The 25,641-nt window shown below is 37.9% G+C and overlaps 1 protein-coding gene and 2 long non-coding RNA genes across 8 annotated transcripts; 2 read left to right on the top strand and 1 right to left on the bottom strand.

Annotated features, from left to right (window-relative positions):
• Window positions 1-55: 55 nt before the first annotated feature.
• On the top strand, window positions 56-13,386 carry LOC126927791 (katanin p60 ATPase-containing subunit A-like 2). 2 transcript variants are annotated; one of them, XM_050743810.1, is made up of 5 exons: window positions 56-299; window positions 483-651; window positions 709-821; window positions 12,602-12,804; window positions 12,962-13,386. In XM_050743810.1, the coding sequence occupies exons 1-5, from the start codon at window positions 99-101 to the stop codon at window positions 13,344-13,346; spliced, it is 1,071 nt and encodes a 356-aa protein (XP_050599767.1). In that variant the 5' UTR covers window positions 56-98; the 3' UTR covers window positions 13,347-13,386. The 2 variants fall into 2 exon arrangements, with proteins under 2 accessions (XP_050599767.1, XP_050599766.1); XM_050743809.1 differs by having other exon boundaries at window positions 483-821.
• LOC126927796 (uncharacterized) lies at window positions 1,425-18,605 on the bottom strand. Of its 5 annotated transcripts, XR_007715898.1 has the most exons (5): window positions 17,998-18,468; window positions 17,422-17,781; window positions 14,533-14,713; window positions 12,408-12,704; window positions 1,425-1,439 (listed from the first exon to the last, which is right to left on the bottom strand). It is a non-coding gene; the product is annotated as an uncharacterized LOC126927796 (long non-coding RNA). The 5 variants fall into 5 exon arrangements; XR_007715894.1 differs by lacking the exons at window positions 1,425-1,439; window positions 12,408-12,704 and adding an exon at window positions 18,475-18,605 and having other exon boundaries at window positions 14,404-14,713; window positions 17,998-18,319; XR_007715896.1 differs by lacking the exons at window positions 1,425-1,439; window positions 12,408-12,704 and adding an exon at window positions 17,215-17,367 and having other exon boundaries at window positions 14,404-14,713.
• Window positions 18,606-18,742: 137 nt separating this feature from the next.
• On the top strand, window positions 18,743-20,215 carry LOC126927795 (uncharacterized). Its single transcript, XR_007715892.1, has 4 exons — window positions 18,743-19,229; window positions 19,341-19,698; window positions 19,778-19,881; window positions 19,996-20,215. It is a non-coding gene; the product is annotated as an uncharacterized LOC126927795 (long non-coding RNA).
• Window positions 20,216-25,641: the final 5,426 nt, after the last annotated feature.

The raw sequence follows: 25,641 nt of genomic DNA, 5'->3' as shown, positions 1-25,641 counted from the left end.
GATATCATTCAATCTTTGAAGAAGTAGTAAAACGTGTCAAATCTGTTAGCAAACAAACGAGAAGTGAGTCTGTGAAAAGGAGGAATGTACAACAGAAGATGACGGGTGACGCTACGGATGATATTAATCTCGCAATGACAGTGACACCAATTTTCGCCAATGAAAGCGATGGAGCTTCATCAGAAGAGCTATTTAACGTCTCAATGGAACAATCCACGCAATCAAAGATATCGCAACGGGCTCGGAAGCTTTATATAGACAATCCGGAATTGCGGAAGATTGCTGAAGACATTTCATGCGTAAGTTATTTTCGATTAATATACGTATTGTGAAGCTTTTTAAAAATAAAATACCTATCGATAAACAATCCACTGTATATCAATGACGCAGGGATTTCAGTAAAGCTTTAAATAACGAATTACATAACACTTACGGAAATTAATACGGAGATTATGCGCCATTTCATCTTTGTATTGTCGCAGGAAATCATACTGACAAAATTAAATGTATATTGGGACAACATTGTAGGCCTAGAGGAATGTAAATCTGCTATTAAGGAGGCCATCGTGTATCCCCTTAAGTACCCTATCTTTTTTAATGGCCCATTTTCTCCCTGGAAAGGTATTCTGCTATACGGACCACCTGGTACAGGTAAGATACTCGTATTTCTTTCATTTCCGTACATGTTTACAATCAATTACGAAATAGGGAAGACGATGTTGACGAAGGCAGTCGCAACAGAATGCCAATGCACCTTTTTTAACATAACGGCCAGCTCATTGGTGAGCAAATGGAGAGGCGATTCCGAGAAGTATATCCGTGTAAGTTGATTTCCTTTGTCTATGAAGAAGAGATTCTAGGTTTAAAAAGATTTGTTTTTATTTGTCGTCATTCATATATATGTCGGAGATGTAGGGACATCGGGCCTTTCTTTTGGAAGATTTCCCAATACTTGGTCTCGGGGTGACATAACTGGTCGCCGAACGTAGCCACGGTCACGGGATGAACGAAATGTTTTACAGAGGAGGTACCAGTGTTAAGGGATACGCTGTATAAACAATCAAGTCTTGATCAGGAGCAATGCTGGTTTATGTGGAACTGCCTAGTTACGGCGCTTGGGAATTGGTTGATATTCCCGATCGATATGTATTTGATATATGTAACTGTATCTGTCATTTATTTTGCAATCTCCTTGGAGAGTTTACTGTCATCGTCTTGGAGTTAGTCTTAGAGATACCCTGTGCCTGAGCGAACGTGTCAGTGTGATGTCAAAAATATATTAAAACGTACAGAAAGTTTTCCGTTGACCGTGGATTCGTTACAGAACCCAAGAATAATATCAAAAGCATTTGTTTACTTATTGTTTGTTATTATAATTAACCGTTAAACTAATTATCTACCAAACTTTATAAAGAAATATTAATTTATGTAAATACAACCTTTATTGAATATCACGATGGCAAATACTAACGAAGAATCGTCTCGCGCTCGAAATCCAAACGATAACTCGACATCAGAAGTGGGATACGTGCCGTTTATTACTATGCAAGAGCATTTGACTGTCATGCGAGAGTTGATTCAGACGCTAGTGCAAAAACCGAAAGAAGAACCTAAAAATTTATCGCTTCCGTGCTTTAATCCTGAAATTGCGGGTTCCGACTCAGCTGCATGGTGTGCAGTTGTTAATTTGTACATGAAGGAGAATCCTTTACAGGGCAGTGCGTTGTTTTCTGCTTTAAGTAGCGCACTGGAAGGATCAGCAGCACAATGGCTTACACAAGTGCTAGTAGGTAGAGAAGTTACCTGGACGAAATTTAAAGACCTTTTTATTGCGCGTTTTGGTGGTAGAGAAACAGCAACTTCGGCGTTAATGAAAATGTCCAACGAAAAACCACTGAAGGATGAAACCTTGGGAGTGTGGCGGCACTCGACAAGCCAAATACCACCACTCGACACTAACTAGTGTCGGACGACGGCAGCGCAGTGGTTAACGTCTCAGTTGACCGTAATCCTCCGAGCAAGTCGAACCACTCGGCCCTAAGGGATAACCAGGCGTAGGCCCTAACAGTGAGCGCGGCAAGCTATACAGTGTACAGTAGACAGTGAGAGAGCGAAAAAAAAGAAAAACAAAAAGAGTGCTAAACAGTGAAAAAATAGTGACAACATCGACCACACTACAAACAATATAAAAATAGAAGAAGAAAGGAATGAAATTGAAACCAAGGAGGCGGAATCCGCCATAAGCCCGACAAAGAAGGGATCAAAAGGAAGATAGAAAAACAACAGATAATTAAAGATAGCAGCATAAGACCTGCTGCACAAAAGACGCGGAAACTAAATCCGCCTCCAAACCTGGTAAGCAGGAACAAAAAAAAACGTAAAACAAGAAAATTTAAAAGAAGAAGAAAGCGATTCACAAGAAGAGCGCGACGAAAAAAACGAAAATATGAAACAAAAAAGAAGCCCTCAACCAATGGCAATCCCAATAAAAAACAGATTCGAAGCCCTCCAAGCTCAAGACCCCTGTGCATCGCAACCGCAGGAAACTATTATCGAAAACATTAAAAAAAAAACGACTTACTAAGGAAAAAAGCAACCAGACAGCCCACTCCCCTGGGCACGTCACCGATAACCACGAACAAATACAATGCCGCCCGTACAAGCACCCCCCCCCCCCCCGCCGCTCCGTCGAAAAAAACAACACCACAACTTACAATATCACTGAAAAACCAAACGCATAAGGGCCTGCCACCCAGCCACCCCGCTGAAGACCAGGCTGACCCCCCCACATCGGCAAAAAGGGCCAGGCCTCCCCCCATCAACATAACACTACAAGACCCGAAAGACACAATAGCACTCATGGAAAATTCCCTCAAAATCAAGAATTTCCATATCAAAAGAATCCATGCAGGTAAGCACGTGCTTTATCTTCAAAACCTAAATGACCACGCGAAGGCAAAAAAAATACTGACCACAGCCAACACGGCCTATTTCACATATACCCCAAAATCTCAAAAACCTCACATGTACCTGCTAAAAGGGCTAGGAAACAGCTACACAGAAGCAGAAATTCTAGAAGACCTAAAAGACCTGAAAATAGAAGAAGTTAACTTCACCAAAGTGTCTCGATTCTCAACAAGAAAATCAAGGGAGAACAATATATTGCTCTCAATCTATATAATTCAAGTATTCCCCGATAGCAACATTGGGAACCTACTAAAAATAAACAGACTTAACTATCTGAAAATAGCATGGGAAAAAATAAAAAAAAGCGACATCACGCAGTGCTACAAATGCCAGCGAATAGGCCACACAGCACAAAACTGTAACCTAAACTACCGCTGTGTAAAATGCACTGAACCGCACGGGCCAGGCGAGTGCAAGATAAAAAAAGAAGCAGCAGTAAGCAAAGAAAAAATCTACTGCATAAACTGCAAAAACTTCGGGCATCCTGCATCATACAAAGGATGCCCAAAACTCGTCGAATTACGTAAAAGGATTAATGAAAAAATCGCCAAAGCAAAAACAACAAAAACCGAAAGAATCGCCAAAATAAGCCGTAAGTACGTCCCCGAGCTAAAGTTCGCGGACATAGTAAAACAAGGAACAAGTATAAACGAGACAAGCCCACAAGTAACAAATATAGCGGCACGAGTCAAACAAAACCCCAACCCAACGATAGACTCACCCCAAATAAGCATAATAAATGTCATTGAAGACTTCAAAAAAAGCATTCTAAAAGCTCTAAGCGACCAACAAACACAACTAAACGAAATAAAAAAAGCATTAAATACGCATGAAGAAAGAATCGACTCCATCTTCAACATCATCGAAAATATAGACGAAGATTAGCCAAAACCCACCCGTCCACCAATTACAGCAAAAAACAAATCAGATAAAAGTTAAACATCTGAAAATCATCTCAATAAACGCCAACTCACTAATCTCAAACCAAAAAAGATACAGCATGCTAACCCTAATTAAGAAAGAAACCCCCGACATAGTACTTATCTCAGAGACCAAACTGAACTATAGACATAAAGGGCACTACAAAAACTACTCTATAATAAGACACGACAGACCAAACGCTACCCAAGGAGGAGGAACGGCAATCCTCATAAAAAACCCCCTGAAGTTCAAAATAATCCAAAACGACAAAATATCAAACTTCAAAACCCTAGAGACGACGATCATAAAAATAAAAATAAACAATAAGGAAAGCTTATTTATCTCCGCAGCCTACGCAGCCTACGAAAACCAGGAACAATTTAACGACGAATTCGACAATCTCTTCCAACTTTTACAGCTCGACAAACAGGAAAACTATTACATAATAGCCGGTGACCTTAACGCCAAACATACCAGCTGGAAAAAGGAAATAAACAACACGAGAGGAAACTCCGTCAGAACCTGGCTAGACAATAAAAGCATTTTCTACAAAACAAACCTCTACAACTCCGAGCTACCCTCTTACCCAAAAGGACGCTCCTACCTAGACATATGCCTAGCAGACGCCCGAATAAAATTCCAAAACTTACGACCAAATAACACTCTCAAAACCATAGACTACGACAGCGACCATAACGCCATAGTATTTCAGATAAGCAAAAACACATCTGACTACCTAACACTCGAAACACAGACCGAAACACCCAGGTACAACTACAAAAAGACAGACTGGGAAAAGTTCCAAAACCTACTCGAACAGAACTGCGACCTAAAAATCTACAACAATGTCAACCTAACAGACAGACAAATCAACTCGTTCATAGACGAAATAGAAAAACATATACAAATTGCCCTACAAGAATCCGTACCGACGTTTAAAAAAAAAAGACTCCTGCGAACCATATATAAACTATAAAATAAAAAAACTACAACGAGATAAAAGCTACATACTATCTAAATTAAACAAGCTAAGACACAACTACTCTTACGACAAAAGAGAAGACATAGAATTCCTAAAGTACCTGCTACACGAAATAAAATCACAACTAAAACAAGAATTCGCAAACTCTATAAATCAATACTGGACAAATAAAATAAAAAATATCTCCAAAAAAGACTCTGCTAGCATGTTCCCGCAGATAAATCAAATTTTCAGACCAAAGGAACAAAACTCCATCCCGCCCCTCAAACTGCCACCAGAAAAAGCCTCCCTCATCCAAGAAGCAGGCATCGAGATACACAACACCAACAAAGACACAGAGGGCAACTTCATAATATCAAAAACAACGGAAAAACTAGACATTATCGGCACCCACTTCGCCAAAACTCACACACAAAACGAACACATGGGCCGAGAACAATTAAACAGAATTATCATCGCCGAAACAAACAAACTAAAAAATAAAATAAAACAAGACATAGCGCTAAACAAAACAGTCTGCACATTCTCAAACGAAAACACATCGGACGACCCCAAACAGCCCGACCCAGAAATAAACTACTTTACAAACTTCAATCAACTAAGTACAATCTTCTCCACGCTAAACAACAAAAAATCCGCCGGCTTCGATGGCATCCCAAACATCTCGCTCAAACGCTTACCAAACAAAATAAAATGGTACTACACAGTATTGTTTAATAACGCACTAAACAACACGTACTTCCCCAAAAAATGGAAAAAAGCCAAACTCATAGCCATTACAAAAAAAAAAATAAAGACGGTTCATCACCTGTAAACCTACGACCCATAAGCCCCCTCCCCAACATAAGCAAAGTATACGAAATGATCATAAACAACCCCCTAGCAGCCTTCTGCTCAAAAAATAAGGTAATCCCGGAAAACCAATTGGGCTTCCGCCACAAACATTCCACAATCCACGCAATAAACAAACTTACGTCGGATATCTGCTGGGCACTTAACGCAAATCAACGAGTAGCCGCCTGCCTAATAGACATCGAAAAAGCCTTCGACACAGTCTGGATCCCAGGGCTCATTTATAAAATGATTAAAAAGAACTTCCCTGAATACCTAATCAAAATAGTCTGGGACATGATAACAAACAAAACTTTTATAATGACCGACGGCTCGCACACTTCAAGCAAAGAATTCTCCATAGAGAACGGCCTGCAACAAGGAACAGTAAATTCCCCGCTACTCTTCAGCATCTACACAACGACTTACTAAACCTCTTTAATCTCAACACATCCACACATAAACGCTCCATAGCCTTCGCGGATGACCTAATCATCTACGTAACAGGCCGCAAAACCAAAACGATAAGAACAGAACTGCAAGAACTCTTTAACAAAATCAGCGATTACTATCATACATGGAAACTAAAAATTAACGCAAGCAAATGCGAAACCATTCTATTTAGACCCATGACAAGCAAAATCGGCCCAGCAGAAAGGGAACAAGTCAGGAAATTCCGCCTAAAAGAAAAAGCAAACGAAGAGAACCTCATACCACACAAAAATTGCGTAAAATACCTAGGAGTAAATATAGATGAAAAACTAAACTACAAGCAACACATCGAAATCCAACTCTCCAAAGCCAGCAAAGCTTTTTGGAATACAAAAAGGCTGTTTTATTCCAGACTTCTCGATAGCAAAGTAAAAATCATGTGCTACCAAACGCTAATAAGACCCATTATAACCTACTGCTGTCCAATATGGTACAACATACCAGCGTCAGTAATGGAAAAAATTCGCATATTTGAAAGAAAATGCATCAGAGCTTGCCTGAGCATTTACAGATCAGAACACAGCGGATACGGAAAATACGTAAAAAACAAAAAAATATACGACTTAGCCAACATCCACCGCATCGACTGTCACATCCTAAAACTAACAAGAAACCACTTCGCGCAAGCCGCGAAGATAAAAAAAAAACAGCCTAATCTTCGGCTGCTTATACCCAAACGACGCATACTTCAAAAACACTCTGTTAACAGGCTACATCCCCCCCGAAGCCTTTCTATACCTAGACGAAAGAAACTATCTCCAAGACCAAAACAACATCCCCATAATTTATCATATGCAAAGGAAAATAGGGATGAAATCTATACAATACGAGGAAAACCTAGATGGCCGTACTGCAGACACTAGGTGAAGATACAACATGGCCCTCCCCCAAAAGGATACAGAAGACAAACACAGAAAAAACACAAAAAAATATTGGTGGATACGGAACCCATAACAAAAAACAACAAGATAAAGAACCACAGAACGGCAACGCTCACCGAATTAAGTGTAAATATGTAAATAGATAAACAAATATTATACTAATCCCACAGAACACCCCTCCCCTCCACACCCAGTCCATCCCCTCCCAACCCCCCTAATAGGCTAGCGAACTGTCCTGTTTTTGCGTCCAGGATTTCAGGACATAAACTAAAACATCGCACATAAGCACAGCGCAACAGCGGCTTAAATTTAACTTACAATAATAGGCGTAAAAAAAAAATGTAATAATGCATGGCTACGTCGTACCGTCGCGTATCGGTACTTTTGCCTGTACCACCCTACAATTAGAATTCAGCGTTTATTCTGGAAAAAAACCACGTAAAAACAAATATGTAAAAATCCTGGAATTAATAAACAAAGTTAAAAAAAACGGCAGCGCAGTGGTTAACGTCTTAGGTTGCGAACGTTCGGAACCCGGGTTCGAACCCCGGCGACCGGAGTCCGATTTTACTCCCACGCACCAAAAAACGGAGGAAAAATCAGCAGTACCCCGGGCAGCGACATCTACAGCCCCCAGTGACAATTACAGCGGACCAGGCCCAACAACTATAACTCACTCACGGCCACCTCAACAGGAGCATTTGGAATTCGTCTTCGCTCTCTCTTGAAAGCGAGGTGGGAAAATTCAACTATGGCTGAGGTGATCAATGCTTCTGTTCTTTTTCAATTGGCTTCGCAAGATCAACGTATTGAGCGAATAGCACTTACGACTGATATCAAGACAGAGGATCAATTTCTAAGTGAAATGAGAGCATTCTCCTATGCGAAGAAGAGGTCAGTGTCTTCGTCGGATAACTCCTCTGCGGCTCCTGAGGCAAAACGATACAAAATTTCTGATTTCCACCGAAACAAATGTCATTACTGTGGTAACTACGGTCATAAAGTAGTGGATTGTCAGAGAAGAATAAAATTTGGAAAGCAGAAGAACATACAGAACTCGGAGGAAAGGCGATCAGCTACATCATCAAAAGTGACATGCTTTAAGTGCCGCGAGGAGGGACATATTGCGCCTTATTGTCCGCTGTTGCGGAAGGGGAAAAATAACAGTAGTACATCGAAGGGAAGCAATGATTCCAATAATGAGCGTCGGGTCGACTTCTGTGCTACGGAAACTTCAATGGGTAGATTAACTCATCTGGGTGAGTCGTTTCCATTTTATTTTGATTCTGGAGCAGAGTGTTCGCTGCTTAAAGAATCTGTGGCTTTGAAATTTTCCGGTAAAAGAGAGATGAATGTAGTTGTGATGCGAGGAATTGGAAATGCTACCATTAAGAGTACTTTACAAATTTTGTCTGCTGTGTGTATTAACGAATTTACGTTGGAGATAGTTTTCCATGTCCTTGTCGATAAATATTTAAAATATGACATAATGATTGGTCGTGAAATTTTGAGCCGGGGTTTTGACATAAAAATCACTCAAAATAGTGTTGCTATTAGTAGAACAAAAGTAATTAATGTGTGTAATAAAGACACTAAAAATGAGATTAATATTAATGATGTTGATACTGGAGTTATAGGAGAAGATAAAAGCCGATTAATTTCTGTTCTTGAAAAATTTAAAGATTCATTTATTACGGGTTTTCCACGTGCTCGTGTGAATACGGGCCAAATGGAGATACGTTTGATTGATCCTAATGTCACTGTACAAAGAAGTCCTTATAGACTTAGTGAGGAAGAGCGTAGGCTTGTTCGTGAAAGAATAAACAAATTAGTGGAAGCAGAAATTATTCGGCCCAGTAATTCTCCTTTTGCCAGCCCTATATTACTTGTTAAAAAGAAAGATGACTCAGAAAGATTATGTGTAGACTACCGGAAGTTAAATAAAAATACGGTTGCGGATCGGTATCCTCTACCACTTATTGCAGATCAGATTGCGAGATTGAGACAGGCTAAATACTTTATAAGTTTGGATATGGCTAGTGGTTTCCACCAAATCCCTATTCATCCTAATTCAACAGAGTTTACAGCGTTTGTTACCCCAGATGGACAATACGAGCATGTAACAATGCCGTTTGGGTTGAAAAATGCTCCGTCTGTTTTCCAAAGAGCCATTTTCAAAACCTTAGGTGAACTTGCTTATTCGTATGTTATTGTATATTTGGACGATGTTTTGATTATTGCTGATACGATAGAGCAAGCTTTAGAAAGATTGGATATCGTGTTGAAAACCCTTGTGGAAGCTGGATTTTCTTTTAACTTCGCAAAATGCTCTTTCCTAAAAACAACAGTACTGTATTTGGGATATGTAATTCATAACGGGGAGGTACGCCCCAACCCGGGAAAGATACAAGCCTTGAGTTCTTTACCCCCTCCGACGACAGTCACACAGCTTAGACAGTTTATTGGACTGGCTTCTTATTTTCGAAAATTTGTTCCAAAATTTTCACAAATAATAAAGCCTTTATATGCACTCATAAGAAAGCATAAGACAAAAGGTAATTTCTATATTGACTGATGCGCCAGTGTTGATTATATTTGACCCAAAATATCCAATAGAGTTACATACTGATGCAAGTATGGATGGATATGGGGCTATTCTTATGCAAGAGGTGGAAGGTAAGAACAGAGTAGTAGAATATTTTAGCAAAAGAACTAGCCCTGCGGAATCTAGATACCATTCATATGAATTAGAGACGTTGGCGGTAGTGAATGCTGTTAAGCATTTTCGTCACTATTTACATGGACGAGAATTTCTTGTTGTAACTGATGGCAATTCTTTGAAAGCATCAAGTAAAAAGGTGAATTTAAATGATAGAGTACACAGGTGGTGGGCTTATCTACAAACCTTCAATTTTGACATTGTATATCGAGAAGGTAAGCGTATGACTCACGTAGATTTCTTTTCACGGAACCCCATAGATATAGAACGTATTAAAAATATCAAAATTAAAGAAAAAGAGATTAATTTGACTGAAATTTCTGAAGGATGGTTGTTAGTGGAGCAACGTCGTGATCCTCAAATTTTGGAGATTGTAACAAAGTTGCAAAATGACGAACTCACAGAAGACATCGCGAGTACATATGAATTACGGTCTGGTACTCTTTATCGTAAGATACAAAGGAAAGGCAAGACTCCCTGTTTACCTATAGTTCCTAGAGGTTTTAGATGGTCCGTTATCAACCATGTGCATCAATCAATTATGCACTTAGGTTGGGATAAAACGTTTGAGAAGTTGTACGAGTATTACTGGTTCGAAGGAATGGCGAAATATGTTCGTAAATTCGTAGAGAACTGTCATGGTTGTCAGGTTTCTAAAGCAAGTTCGGGCAAACCACAAGCCGAACTCCACCCTGTACCTAAGACCAGCATACCTTGGCATACGGTGCACATGGACATAACGGGTAAGTTGAGTGGAAAAAGTGATTTAAAAGAATATATCATTGTTTTGATTGATGCTTTTACAAAATTTGTGTATTTATATCATACTCGTAAAATAGATTCTTCCAATACAGTAAAGGCGCTTAAGTCAGCAATATTTTTATTCGGCAGTCCTTGCCGAGTTATAGCGGATCAGGGTAGATGTTTTACTGGTAAAGAATTTCAGGATTGTTGTCAAGGTAAACATATTAAACTTCACTTAATAGCTACTGGTGTTAGTAGGGCCAATGGTCAGGTAGAGCGTGTCATGGGAACCTTGAAAAACATGTTTACAACTGTGGAAACGACTGGTCGATCTTGGCAAGAGGCGATTGGCGAAATACAATTGGCTTTAAATTGCACCACCAATCGTGTGACTAAATCAAGTCCTTTGGAATTATTAATTGGGAAAACAGCAAGACCTTATGGTTTATTGCTTCCCGACGACTTTGTAGAAAAGGAAGTAGATATCTCCAATGTAAGACAGCAGGCTATACAAAACATAGAGTCAAACGCTAAATATGATAAGGAGAGATTTGATAGAACTAAGGCTAAAGTAGTTAAATTTAACCTTGGAGACTTTGTATTACGTAAAAATGAGGAGAGAAATCAAACAAAATTAGATCCTAAGTACAGGGGTCCATTTATAATAGCAGAGATTTTGGAAGGAGATAGATGTATTTTAAAAACGATGGATGGCAAACGGTCGTATAAGTACAGTCATGATAAGTTAAGGAAAATGCCAGATGGTTGCATTCCTGCTGAGTTGGATGTGTGTAGTGATGATAATGGCAACGACAGTGACGGTTGAGGTACAGTGATTGAGGAGGAACGTTTATGACCATAACATTTCACACACGCCCAGTGTGGTGTTGTGAAGTAATTTGGTGTTTCACACACGCCCAGTGTGGTGTTGTGAAGTAATTTGATGTTTCACACACGCCCAGTGTGGTGTTGTGATATAATTTGGTGTTTCACACACGCCCAGTGTGGTGTTGTGATCTAATTTGATATATTCATGTATAAGAGTAGTACTGTGATGTGTTCTGGTGAGAGGTTGAGAAGTCTAATGACTGAAGGATCAGAGGATGCAACTAAATAACAGTTTTGGAGAAAGACATTGTAATATGACAGATTGTTGTTTATGTTTGTTAACAAATATTTAGTAAGAATCTTTGTTGTTGTGGTGGACCCTTGGCTTATTAGAATGTTTTGTTAAATTGTAAAAGATGTCAAATTGAGTCTAATGTTAAGAAATCCGAATATTTTAGATGCACCCGAGGACGGGTGATTGTCAGGATGGCCGTGTCGGAGATGTAGGGACATCGGGCCTTTCTTTTGGAAGATTTCCCAATACTTGGGCTCGGGGTGACATAACTGGTCGCCGAACGTAGCCACGGTCACGGGATGAACGAAATGTTTTACAGAGGAGGTACCAGTGTTAAGGGATACGCTGTATAAACAATCAAGTCTTGATCAGGAGCAATGCTGGTTTATGTGGAACTGCCTAGTTTGGAATTGGGAATTCCGCTTGGGAATTTGTTGATATTCCCGATCGATATGTATTTGATATATGTAACTGTATCTGTCTTTTATTTTGCAATCTCCTTGGAGAGTTTACTGTCATCGTCTTGGAGTTAGTCTTAGAGATACCCTGTGCCTGAACGAACGTGTCAGTGTGATGTCAAAAATATATTAAAACGTACAGAAAGTTTCCCGTTGACCGTGGATTCGTTACAGAACCCAAGAATAATATCAAAAGCATTTGTTTACTTATTGTTTGTTATTATAGTTAACCGTTAAACTAATTATCTACCAAACTTTGTAAAGAAATATTAATTTACGTAAATACAACCTTTATTGAATATCACGATGGCAAATACTAACGAAGAATGGTCTCGCGCTCGAAATCCAAACGATAACTCGACATATAAATAGAATAGTTGTTTGGAAAACGAAATGATATTAAGTTCGTGATGAAACAATGAATTTAAGGAATTTTGAATATAGTATTTAATAAATAATAAATACATTTGTTAAACTGAACAGGTTTTATTTGAATTTGCCTATAATTATTCGCCTACAATTATTTTTATCGACGAGATTGACTGGATAGGCACAAATAAAGGAGTAAACTGTACATTGTCTGAACCTGCAAAGAGATTCAGATCAGAACTTCTTTCTAGATTGGATGTATTAGTATCTAACGAAAATTCTAATGTAGTTCTTTTAGCTGCAACTAATTGCCCTTGGTATGTATATCACGCTATTTCAATGTTTTCTAAGTAGAAAATATCTTAATATCATAATTATTCATTATCTTAATCTTAATTATTGTGTTGTTCGGAATATTCCTTCGTTATTATTAATATAACAGAACAATAATATTTATTGTAAATATATTATTAGGGACATTGATGCAGCTTTACACAGACGCCTCGAAAAGAAAATATACGTATCATTACCAAATGAAGTTACTCGACTCGATATGTTCAAATTATACCTTAGCAACCAGTTATTAGAGAATATGGATATTGTAAACCACATAATAAAATCTACTGAAAAATATTCTTGCGCGGATATAAAATTGCTTTGTAAGCAAGCATGGCTGCTAGAAATAAGTCCAATGTGGGAAAAACTTGAAAAAAAAGAAACATCTGTTACGACTTTGAAATATGAATTAAAGAATTATGAAATAATAGCAAAATTGTTAAAAACAATGTCACCTACAGTCACGGATGTGGATAGATATAAAGCGTGGAATAAATATGTATGCCATAAGAACATATTTTAAAAAATATAAATGGTTATCATAATATATATCATTAATATAATTATCGTTCGAAAAATTGTTCGCGTGCGTGCATGTATGTGTGCGTACGCGCTATAAACAAGTTTGAAATATTCGTTCTACATAAATGTATACGTGGTATACATCTTCCCTTATAATATATAATATGTGTAATCTGAGTGGTAATATCTCCACGTATTACATATGTGTTAGTGTATTTTATCGATAATCTGTCTTTTATTTCCTCTTATCTTATTAACGCATGTATGGGCGCGTATATGCGCCGGACGAAAGCTATGGGTGTAGACTCAGAACACATATATGCGGTTTTTGCAAGTATTCCGCATGGCCTAAAGACAGATATACGCGTTTGTCGATTTTTCCGATCAAGTAGAAGTAATGCTATTACATTTATGTGAGATAAATATGAATGTATTCCTTAGTAACGGCAGTAAGCAAATGCCAATAATGTCTCGTTATAATTGTCTATCTGTTTCGAGGACAGTCGCATCTAATTATCGAGAAGAAAATGTGTTGTTTGTGTGAAAAATAAGAGAATGCAGAAAATGCGATGTCGGATTATGTATCGAAAATTGTCTTGAAATTTTTCTCATACAACTGAATTATTAGCCAAATTCTGTTGTAAATTCTAAACGTTTATTGTAAATTTCAATGTTTAAAATAAATAATCAATACTAAAAAATAACGCTCTTGAATTATTTAATCTCGTGCAAAAGAATTACTATAACTTATTACGCTTTGCGCTTTCAATAGACAATCAACAGAGTTCAGTCTAACGAAGAAGTTCCCTCCTACGCTAACGAACTGTCCTGTTTTTGCGTCCAGGCTTTCAGGACATAAATTAAAATATCGCACATAAGCACAGCGTAACAGCGGCTTAAATTTAATACAATACTAATCTTAATAATAATCGTAAAATAATAATCTTACAATAATAATCTTACAAAAAAATAATATTTACAATAATAATCTTAAAAAAAAAATGTAATAATGCATGGCTATGTCGTACCGTCGCGTATCGGTACTTTTGCCTGTACCACCCTACAATCAGAATTCAGCGTTTATTCTGGAAAAAAATCATGTAAAAAAAAAATATGTAAAAAACCTGGAATTAATAAACAAAGATTTAAAAAAATCAACAATTAAACAAGGGATTGAGATGACCAACCCCGCTCACGCTGCGAACTTCGAACGCGGAAGAGTCGAGCCGTGGCCATGATGGGTGATTCCAGGAATCGGTCGCGTATGGCAGGATCTGCCATGCTTTACCGATCCCAGCCGCGCCGATTTCCGTCAACAGGCACAGTAACGGAGATATTTGGAACAGAAGCAGCCGCATATTCGTCTATCTGAAATTAAAGAGATGATTTCATGTAGAAGATACAAATTCGTTCCCTGATATTGAAATGCCGAACATGAGGAAAATGAGACATGCAAATGACAAAGTCGATGATCAATAGGAAGATAACATAAACAATTGTAGATTGCAAGGAAAATTTTGAAAAATGATACGTGTTCTAATAATAGAATATAAATAATAAAAAGGAGAATGTAATTGCAATTCTTCTATGTACTTTAATTTATGAGACGTAACTTCTGAATGACCTGTGATAGCTTTAAATACATTTACTGGAACTGGCCAAGCATAGAAAAAGGAGGCTTAAAAGAGAAAAAAAGGGAATAGATGAAATCGTGAATTATCAGTCTAAATGAACCGTGAATGTCAACCTAAGCTTTCACCAAAACCCTACTGAAACCATGAAAGCACCATGGTAGACGTTTAATGACCGTTCCGTCCGGTAAATTTACGCGCTCAGATGAAATCGTGTCCCCGACCGCGTCGTCGATTCCCCATAACAAATATAATTTCCCAGCCGTTTCCGCGGCATTATGCGCCGAGTTCCGGACTACGCGTAGATCCGGTAGCGCGATTGTTCACTCGACTACATTTACCATAGCGAAATCGAACTAGAATTCGACTCGACGCGCGTACGCGCGCAACCACTGAAAGTTCAACGCACCAGTACCGTCAGACGATTCGAAACTTGTGAATCATCTGCTAACGATACGTATCCACCGTCAAAATTTTTCATTGCAATAATTTTTCATAACGTTGCAACGATCGCTATATTTTCAATATACATGTATGATCGTAATAAAGAGTGTCTACTCTTCTTAGGCTGTTATTTGTACAACATTATACGGAAATGTATGTTTTACGTGATATGGCTTCTCTCGACGCGTGGATCCATTGGGAAAACTGCTATATTTATGGTAACTTAATCGTTACAATAACATAAGAACACGTAAAACCGACTCAAAGTTGTAAAAACATGCTTGATACAACTCAAGTGTATTATATACGTTTGAAGCATCACCGCCCATTACTACACCATCAACATCAATCATGTTCTACACCACGGTCATTCTTCTGCAAAAAACGATAATTAAAAGAGAAAGAGAAAGAAGAATTACTGCACAAACTTCGACAACCCTGGGACTTCCGTATACATATACAACAATGAGATCACCGTGAAATTGTCTTATCTCGTTCTTTTAATCGCGAAAAATCTGTCCGTAAGTTCATGGACCGTGTCGAACAGAACGCTATATACGAGGTAGAACGGGTTTTTGTCCGACTGTTGCATGGTTAAGAGCACGACGAGCAACATTGTTCGTGGCGATAAAATGAAGGTAAAAAAATGCAACGAGGAAACAAAGGATAGAACGTCTAGACATAGCGGAACAAATCTTCGGCAGGAAGATCTTCTTCGTTAACATCGACTCCGCACAGTTACGCTCGCTCTTTTACAGTTAGCCTCGCGGACCTGTCTTAATTTGTAACTACGTTTCGGGGCATCCTCAACACGTTCCCCAACGCGTAGGTTTCATACGACAAATTCAATGTCATAGTGGTTTAAGTTGTAATTCCGAATGTTTGAATTCATTTTTACTCTCAAACATATCTTCCCTTTGGTTTCAGAACCGATTAAGTCGTAACTTTATTCTCTACCATTTCTGTTTCCACGGTTTGAACAGATGTAATCTATTTTTACGGTAATAAACACAGAAGATTATTTGATGAAAACTGGCAATGGCCTAACTTACACCACTATGATTCTCAACCCTGTTTTCCAAATTGTGTTATATAATATTTTATGAAATGTTGGTGCCATACAGGATGAAACGATCTTAGGCGAATCAAACATCTTATTTTCCCTTACGCCATTCAAATTATAAAATATGCAAACTTTTTAACATTTAACTCCGCTGTCTCATTATGTCGATTCCGTCAACTGTACGTATGCTGATGAACAGTAGTTAATTGTCGGTTTCACGATGGGATTTCGAAGAGGAAATTGGATAACGGATAGGTGAGGGGCTCTGAAGTGATAAGAACGTAATTGTAACTCGACTTTTGATGATTTATTGCCTAGCTAGCGGGATCGAGAGCGTGACTGGTGATGTAAGATACTGAGGAAAGTTAATTAAACTTAGCTTCATTACGTAGAGTAAATAAGATGTTTGATTGCAGTAGAAATTGTCACATATTTGATAAATGTTAGATTTCTATATATAAGAAAAATGTATAAAAGATATGTAAGAGTATAAGACTATTTCTAAGAAAGGTAAATTATGGGTTTTTCATCAAATGTTTGAATCAACTTTGTTAAAGCATTCCCTAATTTAACCATTTAGATGTTAACTATCGAGAAACCGGTCCAGTGTGTCGTATATCTCATCATTTACATAGGAACAAAATCTCCACGTTCAGGCTGTACAGTTAATTGAAATTAAAGGCAAACACTGTAACTCTGGCACAACTGTCCTTATTTTCGCAACTAATTACCATTTGTCCCATTTCATTAAAACTTTTTAACAGCCGGTAAATAAATCGATGGAATTTCCTCGGTTCAATTTATGAGTGATGAAAATCAAAATTACTTAAAAGTACCATTCCTCGATATCTCCAAAAATATGTCATTTCTAACCGTATAATAATCTATAAGCAGAGAAATGTCAATGAAAATTTAAGACGAAAAAGAGGTAAATTTACCTGAATTCCAGAGCGCGGCCGGCTTTCAAATGTCGTTGACTGTTTAGAGTTACCACGCTTACTACGGTCCGTGAACTACGGCTTCCCGGTTTACCCCGGCTTCGTATCTGCATACCGTGTGCTGTTGTCGCCGCTAAAACACGCTAACCCCTCTACTCGCGGACTTAACTACTGTTCTCAATTGGTCGCTGTTTTTAACTGTAGTTCTTGTTCCGAAAGATAGGTAAATGGCTTCCTCTATGATCTACGAGCCAACACAATCAAAGATGATCGTTTAAAGTAGCTTATAGGAACAGGCAGACTACGGGCACATTTACGCTCCGATCGTGTGTAGAACGCTAAAAGGTAGAATTCTGAAAACTGTAGAACAAACGAGCGATAGTATTGCTAAAAGGACAAGTTAAGAGTACATAAATATGTAGTAAGAGGAAAGAAAAGATCTTCAACTGACAAACAAGTAATTGTGTCTATCATCATTTCGTCAATGCGGTTAAGGATAGTTATATACATTTATACATTACATTCTAAGAGTTACAGTTGCATGAAACAAAGGAGAAAGTGATGGGAGCAACTTACCTGCTCATTTATCCTCTGCACGTTCGGAGATGCGCATTAACATTATCATAATCGCTCAGTTGAATTATGCTTGTATTAGTATGTTTTATCTTCTTCGTTAATACATAAGAAGTACTTCAATATCGAAATAATCTGTGAAATCTAAGTTATATATAAATATATATACTTTCAATGTGATTATCAATAGTTTAGTTTATTTAATTCAACATATGTATATTTTCATGAAAACAAAAGTACGTCAAATTTTAACGAGCAATAGCTTTCGTTTTACATCTCTATACGGTAATTTGCAGGATGCAAAAAGAAAAATAGAGAGTCTGATCTGAAAATAGAATGATCTTGAATAAATTGTAAAGGACATAATAGCGCTGTCATGCGCTATGGTGCATAAACTAGGGTAGAATTAAAAGCGTAGTAGAATGTAGATCGTTAACAAATAAAAATTAATCTAGGTGTTATTAAAGAAATTTGTTTCACCTTTTAAACTTTTTGATGATTGGTTTACTTCGAATATTTTGCATATTTTTGCATATCATGAGCATTTTGTACATTTCCATACATTCAAATTTTCTATGAATATAAAATGATCCGCACTCTGCTTCATAGTATACTCTATACGTTTAAAATGCTCCATTAGAAGCTTAAATCTATCAAAATACAGCTCCTAAGGAAATGTGAACTTGCACATGAACACATAATATGGACTTTCTGATTGAAACGTATAGACAGGTATATACTAGCATAAGCCACCTTCGGCATTTGACTGCATGGTGCAGCACTACTCTCTCTGGGATATCCTAGCCACTTTCGGCATTTGGCCGTATGGTGCAGCACTAGCTCTGTAACATAGAAAACCATAGGCGTCAGTTCTTCTTATTTCCTCTCTCATATATGTTTACTTTAATGTCACTTATTCAGGCGCTTGATATATTGTCGGAATGAAATTTTAGTAATGTGCAAGTAATTGTGAGTAGATTAATAAAGTATAATAAGATATTAGATTCATGTACATAGTTTCAAGTGACATCAATCTTTATGTCTAGTATATACATGTGTATTGATCTATAAGTCAGTGTTAAAATAACAAACAAATGGCAGAAGAAGGAAAGAAGATTTCCTTCGGTTTTGCAAAATCTATTAAGAAATCTATTAAGAAAAAATGCTATTCCACAAGAAAAAAAGAAAGTTGATTACATTGAATGCCTTGATGAGAAAGGTATTAAAGTAATAGGGTGAGTTCAAAAAGTAAAATTTATAATCAAGAAACATATAACCTCAACCTAACCTATAAAAATCACCAATAGCGGAATATATATATATTTGAAAACAATTTTTTATTTCAGTGAGGAAGAAAAAAAAGATGAACCTCTAATTATTCCATTACTAGGTTCAAAAACCTGGCATGATAGAATTGTTAATAAAATAGATGCAGACGTTTTCCTTCCGAAGGCAGATAAGGAAAAGGTAGGAGACGCTAGTGTTAACGAGGCAAAATCAAAGCTATCTAATGGAAAAATATCGCCAATAATATCAATAAAGAAAGAGCCAGTTGAAGATAGTGAAAATAAAGTTGTTACTTTAGAAGAGCAAGCGGCGGAAGAAATCATTGAGGAACTTAAGTCAAAGAATGAACATGAAATTAAAACAAATGATTTAACTTTACCTTTAGTAGAAGATGAATCATTAAGAGGCAAAGAACAGGTACGTTATCAACATATTGATGTGCAATGCACAGATGTATTACATTTGCATATTATAAATATCGTTTTTTATTTTTCAGTCTACGTTAGAAGGTTATGAAAAAATTCCTATTGATGCTTTTGGTGTAGCAATGTTACGGGGAATGGGATGGCAACCAGGAAAGGGAATTGGTTGAAATGAAAAGTATGAATTTTACTCTAGATTAAATTAATTATATGTGTTTAATACATCACTTATTGGAAAGTAAACAGAGAACATCATTTTTTATTTCACAATCGTTTATTCTAACTATTACAGATTAGTAGCAGCTGTCATACCAGAATTATGACCAAAAGGTATGAAAATACAGATACCAAAAATACAGATTCCAAAAAAGAAGAGGAAGAAGTTAAACTCGAGAAAGGAACATTTGTGAAAATTATAGCTGGAAAACAAAGTAATAATTATGGTCAAATAGAAGGATTCGATGATGATGCAGGAAGGCTCATAATAAAACTAGCTCTTGGTGGAAATATAATATCTGTAAATGAATTTATTGTACAGCCAGTGACTAAATCAGAATATTCTAAGAACTCAAAAATTCTAAGTTAGTATGAAGTGTTAGTTTTTCATTAAGGGACTTTTAAGAAAATAAATTTGAATTGACATATACATATAAAGACATAATCAGACATGTAGAAAAACTAATTCAAGAGTAGCTGTAAGTGTGTTGTTGCATGCAATTTTTTAAAGGTCCCTTCTAATTTTATATAAAATATGATAAATGTAGATCGGTCCGTCGTGTCCAGTAGTTGGGTGACTAGTGGGTTGTGGTGGTTGTTGACTCTTGTGTTATATCTGCTTCTGGACTTGTGTATTTCATCTTTGACTGTAGGTATCTTGAGGTTACGGTGGATTGTTTCGTTGGTAACATACCAGGGTGCATTTGATAGGGATCTTAGCGTTTTCGATTGGAAGCGTTGGAGTATTTCAATGTTGGAATTACTTGCTGTTCCCCATAGTTGGATTCCGTAGGTCCAGACAGGTTTTATTGCGGCCTTGTAGAGGATTATTTTGTTCTGTATGTTTAGTTTGGAGCGTTGGCCCGTGAACCAATAGAATTTTCTTAATTTTTCCTTTAGTTGCTTTGTTTTTTCTGAGATATGTTTTTTCCAAGTTAGCCTCCTGTCCAGGGTCATGACCAGGTATCTTACGGAGTCCTTGCTTGGGATTATTGTGTTGTTAATGGTGACCTGGGGGCAGGTTTGTTTTCGGAGCGTGAAGGTTACATGAGAGGATTTTTTTTCGTTTATTTTGAAACCCCATTTTTGGAACCACTTTTCCATGGTGTCGATACTTCGCTGGAGAGTGGATGAGGCAATTGCCGGGTCTGCGTGGGTAGCTAATAGTGCTGTGTCGTCGGCAAATGTTGCTATTGTTACCTCGTTTGATATAGGTAAGTCGGCAGTGTAGATGGAGAACAGTAGGGGTCCGAGGACACTACCTTGGGGTATGCCGGATTCTATTGGGAATGTTGCGGAAGTGGCGCCTAGACATTTAACTATGAATTGTCTGTTGGTTAGGTAGGATTTTAAGATGGAGTAGTGAGGTGGTGTGTCGTGATAGGTGCGGAAGGAATACTCAGATGTTCAACAAAAAGTTTATTTCTATTAACAATCAACAGATCAACAATTTATACGATTCACACTTATGATTAACCATCAAGAGTTTACAATCGCGTATCTCGGCTTGTGTTTGCTTCGCTATGATGCTGAACCTTTCGCACTTCGCGGTTGGAGGCAGAATGACTCTTTTGTTCGAAACCAAATGGATTCTTTTCTTAGTTGCCCTTCGATATCCCCACTACACACGCGTTTATTAGATGTACCGCGGCGGTTGCCGTGCGTGCATTCTTCCGAATATTCGGCGGAAGAACCATAGGGATATCGATGGCACATTAGGCACGTCGGGCTTACGCTTTGAAGGTATAGCGCTTTGTGTCGCGAAGCCGTTGGAAAGTTCCGTGCTCGAGTGCCGCTACAGTAGTATGGATGGGGTAGGATCTTTTTGAGCTTGTAGAGTAGCCCTTGATGCCATACTTTGTCGAATGCCTATTGGATGTCTAGGAATACCGCTGAGCAGTATTTTTTCTTTTCAAGGGTTTGGCTGATCATGTGGGTTATGCGGTGGATTTGCTCTACTGTTGAGTGTTGTTTTCGGAAGCCGAATTGGTGGTCTGGGAGTGTTTTCAATTCTTCTAGGAGTGGAAGGAGACGATTCGTGAGCATCCCCTTGAATAGTTTAGACAGGGTAGGTAAAAGACTAATTGGGCGATAGGAGCTGGTTTCATATATTGGTTTACCGGGTTTAGGGATGAGGGTGATCAGTGAGATTTTCCAAGCCTTGGGAAAGTGTTGAAGGCGGAGGATAGCGTTAAAGATTGATGCGATGAGTGCAATCCCTTTTATCGGAAGTTCCTTGATTGCTTTATTTCCTATTAGGTCGTGACCTGCTGCTTTCTTGGGGTTTAGACGACTGATTGCTTCTATGATCTCTGAAGAAGTGAAGGGTTCAATAGGAGGGGACATTTGGAAGGGAGTGTGCAGATATTCGGTAACGTCCGCTGCAGCTATGGAGGAATGGAGTTGGAATACTTCAGTCAAGTGTTTGGCAAATAGGTTGGCTTTTTCTATAGGGCTACGCGCCCATCCACACTGCGGACGGCGGATTGGAGGTATTATTTGTGGGAGGCGCGTGAGTTTCCTGGAGGCCTTCCATAGTGAGTAGTTGGAGTCGGCTGTGGGGGACAAGCTGGCGAGATATTTGTGAAAACGGTCATTATTGTAGTTTTTTATAGTTTTGGATAGTTTTCTAGTTGCGTTGTTTAGTTTGCGTTTGTCCTCCGGTGTTCTATGGGTCTGCCATATCCTTCTTAGTCTACGTTTTTCTGCTATTTTTTTTAATATGTACTGGGGGTATTCGTGATTGCTGATGGACGTTTTTGCCGGTGTGGAGAAGCGGATAGCGTTTATTATGCTCGTGTTTAGGTATTCCGTGGCTTCTTCGATTTCTTCATTGGTTTTTAGTGAAGTTGAGGCTGAAGTTGTGTGTGTAAAGACTTCTCTAAAGAGCTGCCAGTTGGTGTGTTGGTTATGTATGGAGCCATTACGTGTATTCTCGATGATAGTTGAACTGACTGTTACTATCACGGGGGAATGATCAGAGGAGAGATCAGCCGAGGAATTGATTTGGACGTGTCTTGACGAGATATTTTTTTTTAGTGAGGAAATCAAGGAGATCGGATATTTTGTTTGTGTCGGTGGGCCAGTGTGTGGGTTCGTATGTGGTAAGGTAGTTGAGGTTGTTGATTATTATGCTGTTGAGGAGGTTTTTGCCTCCTACTGTAACCAGTCTGCTGCCCCATTGGGTGTGTTTGGCGTTGTAGTCTCCTCCAGCTATGAATCTATTGCCCAGCGTGTCCAGGAAGTCGTCAAAGTCTTCTTTGGCGATGGAGTGTCTGGGAGGGCAGTATACAGCTGAAGTGGTGATTGTACCATGACAGTCTTCTATTGCTACGTTTGTTGCTTGGAGGTAGTCTTTCTGGAATGGTGGAAGTTCGTAGTGCTTAATGTTTGATTTGATTATGATTCCGGTGCCGCCGTGGGCCTTTCCGCTGGGGTGTTGGGTATGGTAGAACTTGTATCCGTTTATGTTCAGGTAGTTTTTGTCGGTGAAGTGGGTTTCAGTTATGAGCATTATGTCGATTTGCTGGTGTTTTAGGAAGAGTTCTAGGTCAAGTTTGCGTTGCGCTAGACCGTTGGCATTCCACAGAGCTGTGCGTCTTGGTTTTATTTTGCGTCGGGGCGTATTAATTTATCCGATGTGGATACACCGTTTTTTTGTTGTTTTTAGATACAAGTGACGAGAAATTATGAAATGATATTTTAAATTTAAACTGATTTCATTCATTGATTTATTGTAGCGACAATGGTAACTTGTTTAAATAAAGATTTTGTAAATAAAATATTTAAGGTCTAAAATAATAAATAAACACATGTGAAAACATTAAAGCTGTTATCCTTATTCATGGTCTTGTTGGAACGTGTTTAACGAGCGTAACGTAGGCGTGAAAACGAAAACGTTGAGACTCTTGTGGCGTAAAAAGACTGAATTCCTCATAAAAATACAAGAAACGAGAGGAAACGTGCACATAGTTTATTCTCGACCTTGGATACATAAAACCAAAAAAAAGAAGAAAAAGAAAAAGGAACAAAAATTTTTATTGGTTATTTACCGAAACTCATTGTATCATTTTTATTACTCTATATAAAACGTAGAATCATATACTGACGAATGTTATTTCGAATTTCTAACTTCAGAACGATAATTACATATTCGAAATTACCAATAAGTGGTAGTAGCATTAAAAATATGGAATATTCAACGAGATGAAATATAGGTAAAGTATTTAAAAGAAAAAAGATTGAAACGTTCGATGTAAAACGATGAAATTAAATGATTGGATTTGAAAACTTGATTCGGTTTAATAATTCGATGAAAAAAGTATTCATCCTATGAAAAAAGAATTCATGTTCCTGTCGATATATCAACGACGTGCGCCGTTACTTCCCACTGCTCTGCCATTCAAATGCAATACTCGAATATACATGGCGAAAGAAATGGAAATTGAGCAATTTAAGGGAACGAATTACTCTCGCGTCCACGTAACTTCAAAATGTTTCACGTGTCCGTGTTTGCGAAACGAAATTCGTCGTTGTCCAACTAACACGCTTGCAGATGCTACGTTCACTTTGTTGCATATAGGGCTTAAATATATGAACAAATAGAACGGCGCAACTGTCACTAGCGTAATTTTTAAAGTGAATTAATGCATAATCTCGTCATCTACGTTTGACCATGATTATGGCAGTGATCATTGTTATATACGAATCTTCGTGCAATATATGTGAAAATTCGTGGTTGTCCAATTAACACGCTTGCTGATGCTACGTTCACTTTGTTGCATATAGGGCTTAAATATATGAACAAATAGTACTGCGCAAGTGTCACTAGCGTAATCTTAACGTGTTAAAGTGAATCAATACATAACTTCGTCATCTACGTTTGTCCATGACTACGGCAGTGGTCATTGATATATGTGAAGCTTCGAGGAGTAGATGTGAAAATTCGTCGTTGTCCGGTTAACACGCTTGCAGATGCTCTGTTCACTTTGTTCCATATAGGGCTCAAATATGTGAACAAATTGAATGGAGCAACTGTCATTAGCGTAATTTTAACGCGTTAAAATAAATTAATGTATAATTTCGTCATTTACGTTTGATCTACGTTTTTTCATCTACGTCATCTACGGCACCTACGCGAATCTTATTGATTACGTCTTTGGCAGTGTTCGTTGCTATAAATGAAACTTAATAGTTGTTAAAACCGCTCGAAAGTCGTGTTCCTAAATCATTCCCTCGTCTCGTATCGTGTTCATCAAATGGAAAAGGAGATTGTGTTTTAATGAAATCGCTTGTTACTATCAATCTTGCTGTGTCACTCGCATAGGAGAAGAAAGCGAGGAAGGAAAAAAAAATTAAGGTAAGGTCATCAATGAGCAAAATGTTTAATGTACATTAAAATTGAGTCCGTTGCAACCCTCGTGACTTTTAAAATTCCATACGTATATTGTTATACGTAACATTGCCATATTAAATATATTCGATCAAATATTCAATCTCGTTCCCTGAAAGCTGTTCCTGGATATCTGGTTGGATACTTTACGCACGGAAATAGAGAGTGTTAACAGTAACAAACCCTCTATGTAGTGTTTTTGCTTTGCTCTTTTGATCAGGTAGATGACATTTTGCTTCGAAAAACGGATATATATACCACGGATATGCACATACAGAGTATGTGTATCGATATACACAATGATATACACCTTTGTACAAAGTGTCAAAA

The sequence above is a fragment of the Bombus affinis genome, unplaced genomic scaffold, assembly GCF_024516045.1.
Source record: "Bombus affinis isolate iyBomAffi1 unplaced genomic scaffold, iyBomAffi1.2 ctg00000219.1, whole genome shotgun sequence".
Lineage (NCBI taxonomy): Eukaryota > Metazoa > Arthropoda > Insecta > Hymenoptera > Apidae > Bombus > Bombus affinis.
This window is presented reverse-complemented; position numbering and strand designations above follow the sequence as displayed.

Bases quoted from the DNA above. Each gene is read 5' to 3' on its own strand.
- LOC126927791 (XM_050743809.1), top strand. From the start codon at position 99: ATGACGGGTGACGCTACGGATGATATTAATCTCGCAATGACAGTGACA. The intron at 300-482 runs GTAAGTTATTTT...GTATTGTCGCAG, and splicing joins TTGCTGAAGACATTTCATGC to GAAATCATACTGACAAAATT. The intron at 12,805-12,961 runs GTATGTATATCA...ATATATTATTAG, and splicing joins GCTGCAACTAATTGCCCTTG to GGACATTGATGCAGCTTTAC.